The sequence below is a fragment of the Protomyctophum parallelum genome, assembly GCF_964188405.1.
Source record: "Protomyctophum parallelum genome assembly, chromosome: 13".
NCBI classification, from domain to species: Eukaryota; Metazoa; Chordata; class Actinopteri; order Myctophiformes; family Myctophidae; genus Protomyctophum; species Protomyctophum parallelum.
The window spans coordinates 27,044,297-27,054,845 of record NC_139708.1 but is presented as its reverse complement, the minus strand read 5'-3'; the positions used below and the strand labels follow the sequence as shown (position 1 = coordinate 27,054,845).

At 45.6% G+C, this 10,549-nt stretch overlaps 1 protein-coding gene across 1 annotated transcript in view; it reads left to right on the top strand.

The window, feature by feature from the left end:
- Positions 1–9,444: 9,444 nt before the first annotated feature.
- LOC310869506 (uncharacterized protein) overlaps positions 9,445–10,549 on the top strand; it is a 38,101-nt gene continuing 36,996 nt past the window's right edge. The window contains exon 1 of the mRNA XM_083780277.1: positions 9,445–9,697. Within this exon, the coding sequence (XP_083636403.1) occupies positions 9,613–9,697 (85 nt within the window). The 5' untranslated portion in view covers positions 9,445–9,612. The remainder of the gene's footprint in view (positions 9,698–10,549) is intronic.

Below are 10,549 nucleotides of genomic sequence, written 5' to 3'. Positions count from 1 at the left end.
GCTCGGGAGGGTTTGTAGGGTTCCATTAGGACCCTCTGGATGCCAGAGGGTTACAAACCCTCTGGCATCCAGAGCGTCCTAATGGGTTCCATTAGGACCCTCTGGGTACCAGAGGGTTTGTAGGGTTCCATTAGGACCCGCCAGAGAAGGGTGGGTTTGTAGGGTTCCATTAGGACCCCCTGGATGCCAGAGAAGGGTGGGTTTGTAGGGTTCCATTAGGACCCCCTGGCGATGGCAAATATGATACGTGTTGAGGACAAAAGCTGTATATAGGAGGGGCTAGGGGAGGGGCTAACACTGGTATGGTGTTTACACTTTATCAAGGTTTCTCAATTATCACATATACTGTCTGTCTGCTTGCCTGCCTGCCTGTCTGTCTGTGTAGAGACAGACAGGTCATTCCTCAGGTTTCTCTCTGATAGATTTACCATCAGAAAATATTTCTATCTTTCAGCTTTCCAGTTTCCACTCCTGAGACACATGCTGCCAACTCTCCTCTCCTCTCCTCTCCTCTCCTCTCCTCTCCTCTCCTCTCCTCTCCTCTCCTCTCCATCAGTTTGAGTAAAGAATGTCAGATATTTTTAGTGTGATTAAGGTCACATGAGTACAAATCCGACTAAGTATAACATGCATGCATGGGGATGAAAACAAGTGAATGACAGACTTCAGATCAGCATGGCTCTTTTATTTTAGTTTTACAAGTTGGCATAAAAACATTTTATTTCATACTTACGTGTGTGTGTGTGTGTGTGTGTGTGTGTGTGTGTGTGTGTGTGTGTGTGTGTGTGTGTGTGTGTGTGTGTGTGTGTGTGTGTGTGTGTGTGTGTGTGTGTGTGTGTGTGTGTGTGTGTGTGAGTGCGTGCAACCAGGCCACGTTTTTGACAGGTTATCGGATTTTTCCGGGTATCGCTTATGGAGCTCCATCCCTAGGACTGGACAACGTTCTGTTTCTGTTTGTTTTTAGTCTCAACAAACTATTCCATGAAGAACTTGAAGAAACGTATCTAATTCATACGATAGTTCTTTTGTTTAGTTTTTTCCAAAAGTGAACCCATTAGATTGGGATCTCGTCGTCCCGTCCTTTGCTTTTCAAAAGCACCAACAATAAAGGTTTGTTGTGTATTAATTAGTATATTGTGTATTAATTGTCTCCACCAGGCCGAAGGCATGGTGAGAGAGTATGTTTTGCACTCCGTCTGTGTGTGTGTGTGTGTGTGTGTGTGTGTGTGTGTGTGTGTGTGTGTGCGTGTGTGTGTGCGTGTGTGCGTCCGTCCGTCCGTCCGTCCGTCCGTCCTTCCTTCCTTCCGTCCGTCCGTTATCAGATAATCTCCGGCACCGTTTGCCCGATCCATGCCAAACTGTGCACACACACTCCCTGGATGTCAACGACAAACCTCTGCCCCAAATATTCCTCAAGGACCTGTTATAGCGCCAGCATGAGGCCGATTTAAGCAAAACACATTTCTGTAGATAACTCGTACACATTTCCATACATCACACAATTCGGTATACACTATCTCCATAGTCATGTGATCAATACGGATCTGCACAATTTCCCATCTTCCATCCTGATTGGCTAAGATTGGCTTCCAAAGCTCACATGATTGGTCCGTTTTGAACACGATGCCACAAATCACAAACAATTGTCCAATTTCCATGAAATTATACAAGCACATTTCCACTAGGCCGAGGACGACATGCCACTATTTATTTCCCAAATCAGCCTCACGGTGGCGCTATAACAGGCCAATTCCTGTTTTTAGCTATAACTGCATCGATCTGTACAATCAATCTGAAAAACATTGTCCCTGCATACCTCCACATCTGCCGTTTATAATAATAATAATAATAATAATAATAATAATAAACTTTATTTATATAGCATATTTTCATACATAAAATGCAACCCAAAGTGCTTCACATAAAAAATAATGAGCAGCGGAATGCCGGAAACAAAAAGGAGGTCAATCATTACAAGACACTATATATACAAACAAGTAAGACGCGCAAACGCGGGAAGCGAACGCAGCTCGTGTGTGTGTGTGGTTGTTTGTGTGTGTGTGTGTGTGTGTGTGTGTGTGTGCTGTGGCGACCCCTGAAGGGAAGGCCAAAGGAAAAGAAGATGTTCAGTGAGCAGTACGTTGTTGCATGGCTATATATAAATCAGGCTTAAAGTGCAGGTTCCTCAAATGGCTATATTTCATAGCTTTTATTACCCCCCTAAACCACCTGAGATGAACTTATTATTATTACAGATGGCCTAAAGTCAAATCCTGACACTCATTTATTGAAAATGGACTGTGTGTGTGTGTGTGTGTGTGTGTGTGTGTGTGTGTGTGTGTGTGTGTGTGTGTGTGTGTGTGTGTGTGTGTGTGTGTGTGTGTGTGTGTGTGTGTGTGTGTGTGTGTGTGTGTGTGTGTGTGTGTGTGTGTGTGTGTGTGTGTGCTACAGCTGCGCCCTCTGGTGGCGGGCGGGTGGTGTCACAGCGGGACAGACACACAGACACACACACACACACACAGACAGACAGACATGATCTGCAGGGTCTCATAGTTAGTGCTCATTGCGTTCGCAATTAGCAAATAAAAATAGCAATACAAAACTAAAAAAAATAAAAATGGTAAGGAAATTTGTACCAGAACATAGAATATGAAAACAAGATAAAACTAAACAAATGCCAAGTTGAAAAAAATAGTTTTATAGCGCCACCATGAGGCCGATTTCTGCAAAACACATTGTTTATGTTAGTCGCACAGACTTCATCCAAATATCACACAAATCGGCACACATGATCTCTGTAGTCATGTGATCAAGACGAGCCTGTTGGACTTCTCAGATTCTACACTGATTAGCTAAGATTACCTTCCAACGTTTTCAGGAGTAGCCCTTTTGTACAAAATTCTGCCTTCTGTCCTGCTCATCTAGAATTCTATCCTCAGAGATGCTATGAGTGATCTGGCTCTGCATTTCCTCAACAAAATGAAGAAAATTGTTGCAAGAAACAAACAAACAAAAAACATGTTTATATTACTCCTAAACATTTTGCCAAACATCACACACACTCCTATCCTCCTGGTGGAGAGTGGAGACCTGCACAGAAGGGCACTTTTTCTAGTTTGGTCTCTTTTCTTGTTCGGTTGTTGCTAAAACTGAGCCCATACTACTATATATGATCTATCTGTATCTTGATGTGAACCAGTAGGATGGTCAACATGTGTCAGAGAGGTGGAACGTGAGGGAATTCTCTCACCCGCCTGCCCGCCGGTCGGTCGGTCGGTGTGTGAACTGTAAAGGGTTAAAAGTTTCCGTGTGGAGGAGGGAGTGATGAGGTGGCGCTCTGCTTCTGTCTGAACTGCATTCCTACTGAGAGAGAGACATAGACTCACACAGAGCGAGAGAGAGTGAGAGAGAGAGAGAGAGAGAGAGAGAGAGACCTAGACTCACAGAGAGAGAGAGAGAGAGACCTAGACTCACAGAGAGAGAGATAGAGAGAGAGCGAGAGAGAGAGATAGAGAGAGATGGGGGACCGTAAACTCACAGAGAGAGAGAGAGAGAGAGAGAGAGAGAGAGAGAGGGGGGGGGGGGGGACCTAGACTCACAGAGAGAGAGAGAGGGGGACCTAGACTCACACAGAGAGAGAGAGAGAGAGAGAGAGGGGGGGGGGACCTAGACTCACACACAGAGAGAGAGAGAGAGAGAGAGGGGGGGGGGGACCTAGACTCACAGAGAGAGAGAGAGAGAGAGAGAGAGAGAGAGAGGGGGGGGGGACCTAGACTCACAGACAGAGAGAGAGAGAGAGAGAGAGGGGGGGGACCTAGACTCACAGAGAGAGAGAGAGAGAGAGAGAGAGAGAATACAGGGAAAACAGAAGTAGGCTCAGTGAGGCAAGGAATTAAAGGGCTGAGGCTTGGCATGGTTTACACTGCTACGTGTCTGTGTGTGTGTGTGTGTGTGTGTGTGTGTGTGTGTGTGTGTGTGTGTGTGTGTGTGTGTGTGTGTGTGTGTGTGTGTGTGTGTAATGACAGGGTACCTCCACCAGGGCGGGGCGTCAGAGGTTCAGAAACACAAAAAATTCATAAACGTTTATTTGGGCTGAAAAAAACAACAACTACACACACCTTCATAATGCTTTATTATGGTGCCAATAACAATCATACAGTCTCTCTCTCTCTCACACACACACACACACACACACACACACACACACACACACACGTGCGCGCAAACTCCCCACTATTGTCCTACCTGCTTTTTAATAGAGACTAAAGTTACCTTTCTCTCTCTCTCTCTCTCTCTCTCTCTCTCTCTCTCACTCACTCTCTCTCTCTCATTCACACACACACACACGCACACGCACGCACACACACACACACACACACACACACACACACACACACACACACACACACACACACACACACACACACACACACACACACATCTGTTTCTTCAATAAGAGGTTGTGTTGCTGCAGACCTCTCAGATCCGTTGGACTAACTGTCCGCCACATCTGATGCTTTTCTGTTCGCCATTTTTGTCAGGGGGCGGGGAAGGGGGAGGGGGGGGGGGGGGGGAGCATTCAGGCCAGTGGATATGTCTGTTTTGTTTTGCCAGAGGAGGGAGGGTTTTTTTTTTACACAGTTTCACAGCCATTTTTCTTTATTAACCACTATAGTTATTGTCAAACTTTTTTCTTTTCTGCTGTGATTGGCCGAGCTTTGCGTAATGTTTGTAGTAGCTAATTGGCTGTTTAATAGGCATAAATTCCCTTGCAGGGGCAGAAGACCAACTATTTATAGCGTTATAGAAATATTCAAATTAGGGAGCGGCCTATGTAAGTGGGAGGGGCCTTTGTAAGCGACCACAATTGCACTTTGCACAATTTTTCTAAATTGCGACTTTTCTAGTTATTATTCACTATAGCAAGGGATGTCAACGTTTCTGGTTATTATTCACTATAGCAGGGGATCTCAACGTTTCTGGTTATTATTCACTATAGCAGGGGATCTCAACATTTCTGGTTATTATTCACTATAGCAGGGGATCTCAACGTTTCTGGTTATTATTCACTATAGCAGGGGATCTCAACGTTTCTGGTTATTATTCACTATAGCAGGGGATCTCAACGTTTCTGGTTATTATTCACTATAGCAGGGGATCTCAACGTTTCTGGTTATTATTCACTATAGCAGGGGATCTCAACATTTCTGGTTATTATTCACTATAGCAGGGGATCTCAACGTTTCTGGTTATTATTCACTATAGCAGGGGATCTCAACGTTTCTGGTTATTATTCACTATAGCAGGGGATCTCAACGTTTCTGGTTATTATTCACTATAGCAGGGGATCTCAACGTTTCTGGTTATTATTCACTATAGCAGGGGATCTCAACATTTCTGGTTATTATTCACTATAGCAGGGGATCTCAACGTTTCTGGTTATTATTCACTATAGCAGGGGATCTCAACGTTTCTGGCCGGGGACCCCCGGAAATGCTTTGGCAATGTCTCGGGACCCCCCGCCCCCTCCCGACCCCCAATATGAATGTACTGCTACAATAACCTTAATAATAGAGAGAATACACCATAAATACATACTGAAACCAGATATAATCATTAGGGAAGGTGTATGCATGAATGTGTGTGTGAATGGGTGAATGTAATGCACAATCTATGTAAAGCACATTGGATAAAGGCACCATTTACCATTTATCAATTTGAGGATAAAATGAGTATAATGACATAAAAACAAATGCATTTGAAATACAGAAAATACTAGATCTGAAAGTATGTTGATACAAATTACATCTAATTGTTTCCATCCCAGTCAAATCAAAATGACAAAATACAGGTATATAAAATACTGCCCATCTCTGATCGAGGCCAGGAAGTAGGTTTTTGACGTTCCCGCATAACTTCCTGGAATGCTGAGAGACACTGGAGAATGCAAAATCCCCCCCCACACACACACGCGCACACACGCACACACACCCTCCAATCCTTAACCCCCCCCCCCCACACACACACACACACACACACACACGCACACACCCTCCAATCCTTACCCCCCCCAACACTATCAGAGAAGCACCCCCCCTCCAATCCTTAACCACCCCACACACACACATCCTCCAATCCTTAACCCCCAATCTCTTCATGCCCCCCCCCACCCTCCCCTCCCCCCTGTCATTGTTGAGATGTGTTTTTTCTCAACTTGAGTGAAAGAAAACAGTCTATCTGTTGATCAACAGGTCGACTCCTCTAACATAATGTCTCCCAGGATGAGAGGAGACTTCTCCTGCTCGTACTGACATGAGGTGATCATTTAGTGATCTGTAGAAACAGTCCTCACCTCTATGTCTCTCAGGATGAGAGGAGACTTCTCCTGCTCATACTGACATGAATGATCATTTAGTGATCTGTAGAAACAGTCCCAGGATGAGAGGAGAGTTCTCCTGCTCATACTGACATGAATGATCATTTAGTGATCGGTAGAAACAGTCCCAGGATGAGAGGAGAGTTCTCCTGCTCGTACTGACATGAATGATCATTTATCTGTAGAAACAGTCCTCAGCTCTATGTCTCCCAAGATGAGAGGAGAGTTCTACTCATACTGACATGAGGTGATCATTTAATGATCCTCAGCAGAGGGGTTAGGGTTAGTTATTGTTAGTTATATTTGCTGCCAGAGTGAGGTCTGTGAGGTCTAGCCAACACCAGAGTGAGGTCTGTGAGGTCTAGCCAACACCAGAGTGAGGTCTGTGAGGTCTAGCCAACACCAGAGTGAGGTCTGTGACGTCTAGCCAACACCAGAGTGAGGTCTGTGAGGTCTAGCCAACACCAGAGTGAGGTCTTTGAGGTCTAGCCAACACCAGAGTGAGGTCTGTGAGGTCTAGCCAACACCAGAGTGAGGTCTGTGAGGTCTAGCCAACACCAGAGTGAGGTCTGTGAGGTCTAGCAAACACCAGAGTGAGGTCTGTGAGGTCTAGCCAACACCAGAGTGAGGTCTGTGAGGTCTAGCCAACACCAGGGTGAGGTCTGTGAGGTCTAGTCAACACCAACTCAGGATTCCTGGATCGCTGCCCTCCACACTCTCCTATATCCAACATCAGGTTCTTGAGCTCTGCAGTGTTGTCAGCCAAGCTGTCGCGCCGCAGCACGTCTACATAGGTGGTACGCCTCTTTCCCCTCCTGGCTTTGCCCTGGGTTGGCTCCCATAGGGTCAATTTACTTGCCTCAAGTTCTGGGTGCCTGACGCAGTGCCCTGCCAGCCTCATCCTTCTCTCTCCGTGACACGTCCTTACTAATTAGCACACATTTTATGCCCTACCCGGCCCGAAAACATCAATAAACTAGAACTGCACTCTGTCGAGTGCATACTTGCTTGTTGCACACTCGTAGGCCATAAATGGCCAACTAGTGCGCAAGCAGAGCGCGCAAGTATTATCGACCACTGTAAACTGTGGAATCTCAGTATCTCTGTGAAGGAACGTTTGAAATGTCTAATTATTAGGTGTAACTATTTGCTACCTATCTACTTTATGCATGTAAACACCTAGTATTATTAAGTATGGTTCAAGTTTCTATCTATATAAGAAATACACTTTTATCAATTTAGAAATATTCTAGATCCCTTTTTAGTTTTTCCAGAGTTGTTCCAGAGTACATGGTGTGTATACTGTATGTATGACTAGCTCTCAATGATGACGTAAGAAATATGGTCATTTATGTAATCTGGTCCCAGCAAACCAGGCACAATTTGCTATTTTATTTTACTGATTATGTATATAGTATACGTATTACTAGCTCTAAATGATGAAGTAAGACATACGTATACATATACTATATAGAGTATGTAGTTGTAAATTGATTAGCGGTATACTGTGGTTACTTTGCGCCAAAAACCGTGACAGCCAACCCGCCATTTGATGCGTATGCAAATAAAACTGCAGATTTGTGCCTGGTTTGCTGGGACCAGATTACATAAATGACCATATTTCTTACGTCATCATTGTGAGCTAGTCACACATATACACACACCACGTACTCTGGTCCCAGCAGATCAGGCACAATTTACTATTTTATTTGACTGATTATGTATATAGTATACGTATGACTAGCTCTAAATGATGACGTAAGACATACGTATACATATACTATATAGAGTATGTAGTTGTAAGTTGATATTATACGTATGACTAGCTCTAAATGATGACGTAAGCCCCCCCCTATGCCCAGCTGGGTGTGTTTGTATGTACTTTGCGATGATTGGATTGGCTGATTGGATTGGCTGAGCAATGTCTGTGTGTACCACGGAATTGAGGATAAAAATCACACCCGTGTGAAGTGAGGGGCGCTAATATATTAAAGTCTAACTCGTGTTGATTAGGTGATGTAATGGTGATGTAAAACAAACAGTGACAAAACAAACATTACATTATCTTTGTGTTTAGGGACAAGATGACGTAAATGTTCCCTTCATTGTCAAACATTGAACTAAAAAACAAACATTAAACTTGTATATAGGAGGGGCTAGGGGAGGGGCTAGCACCCCTCAAAAATCACACCTGTGTGAAGTGAGGGGCGCTCTTATCATTGTACCTCATCAGACACACATGACGTAAATATTCTCCATTCATTGTCAATGAGAATTAATTTATTTGTTTGTGTCAGACAAAAATCTACACTAATATCTGAATATAGGAGGCGCTAGAGCCACTCAGAGATGAGGACAGAAAGGTGAGGATGCCTCACTTCACACAAGTGTGATTTTTCTAATCTGAACCTATATGACTCCCTCTCTCTCTCTCTCTCTCTCTCTCTCTCTCTCTCTCTCTCTCTCTCTCTCTCTCTCTCTCTCTGGCCCCTCCCCCTCTGTAGCGGCCTTCCAGAAGACACGTCACAACCCTTTGATTAGATTAATCTATCCATCTGATCTATGTCTATCTGTTGATTTATAGATCCATCCATCTGTCTGTCTGCCTGTCTGCCTGCCTGCCTGCCTGCCTGCCTGCCTGCCTGTCTGTCTGTCTTGTAGTTTATAGCTCTGTTGCAGTTTCCTCCGTTTAACTTTTCTGCCTAAAGCCACGACGTAAAAAAGCTCTCTCCCTCTCACGCGCACACACACACGCGCACACACGCACACACACTCGCGCACAGACACACACACACACACACACACACGCGCGCACACACGCACACGCACACGCACACGCACACGCACACACACACCCTCACACACACACACACACACACTCTCCCACCATCCAGAGAAGCTCCAAGCCGTTCCTCTACTGTGGAATTACAGAAGGGAGGAGACCAACCCTTGTGTTCCTGAACGCTCCCCCTCTTCTCTTCTTCTCCTAATGACGGCTCCTCTCCCCCCCCCCCCCCCGCCCCGCCCCCAGGAGGAGGCCGTGGTATATAAGCTCACGTCGGGACCGTTGTCCAGGCAGTAGGGAGTGTAAATTCGGGGAGAGGCACAGTTAAACCCCTGTACCGTATGAGTGGACTTTAAGGGGACCATCAGAACAGAAACATCTCCCTCTCTCTCTCTCTCTCTTCTCCCTTTCCTTTTCCTCAAAGAGTTTGCGTGTCACCCGCCCAGGAGACATGCTCAGCTTTGTGGATTTGCGCTTGGCCCTCCTGGTCGGAGCCACGCTGGTGGGACTGATCGCTGCCCAGGGCGAGGATGACCGTAAGTTCCTACAATTCCTCTCCAGTACCTTCGTACTGTACACCTATACTGTACGCCTACTGTACACCTCCAGTACCTTCGTATACCTTCTGTACCTGGACACCTTAATACATTATTACACCACCTACTAACTGGACACCTTATACTGAATACATGTATATATCCATGCTCTCTGATCTGGTACCTGTACCTTACCGGACTCTGTGCTGCACTGCTGCCTCTTTACACTGCGCTCACACTGCGCGGGTGCGACAGGCGCAGCGACGCCGCATGCAGTCAGTCAGTCTACCGTTCACACGCGGGGCGAGAGAGACGCAGCGACGCTGCATCATGATGCGGTCAGTCTTTACCGAGCGTTCACTGTCGATGGAAGCCACGCTGCAACGACGTGACGGAGCTTTGTAGCTGCTGCAAAAACAAAAGATACATCGACGGCTACAAATACAGTGTGGCTTTGCGTCTTCGCATCTTTGCATCTTGCATCACGTCTGCCCGTGTGAACGCACCGTTAGACCGGGCCTGTGGTCCTAGCGGGCCTTTCCTATACAAACTTTTGAACCTGTTTCCGTACCAACTTTTGAACCAACTTTTGAACCAACTTTTGAACGTACTTTTGAACCAACCTGCTTTTTTGAATCTCCTTTTGTACCAACTTGTGGTCCTACATGTATCCTTTCTTCTGCTCTGTGAGACCCAGAGGAGAGTCAGAGGGAGGAGGACGCTGTGTTCTACAACCAGCTGGTTTCTCTCTCTCACTTTTAGAAAGCTGTTGTTTCACTTTTTGCAGCTGTGAAGCAGATCAGAAATGTTGCCCTGCAGGCCTCAACCTCTCCTCTCCTCTCCCTTCTAAAT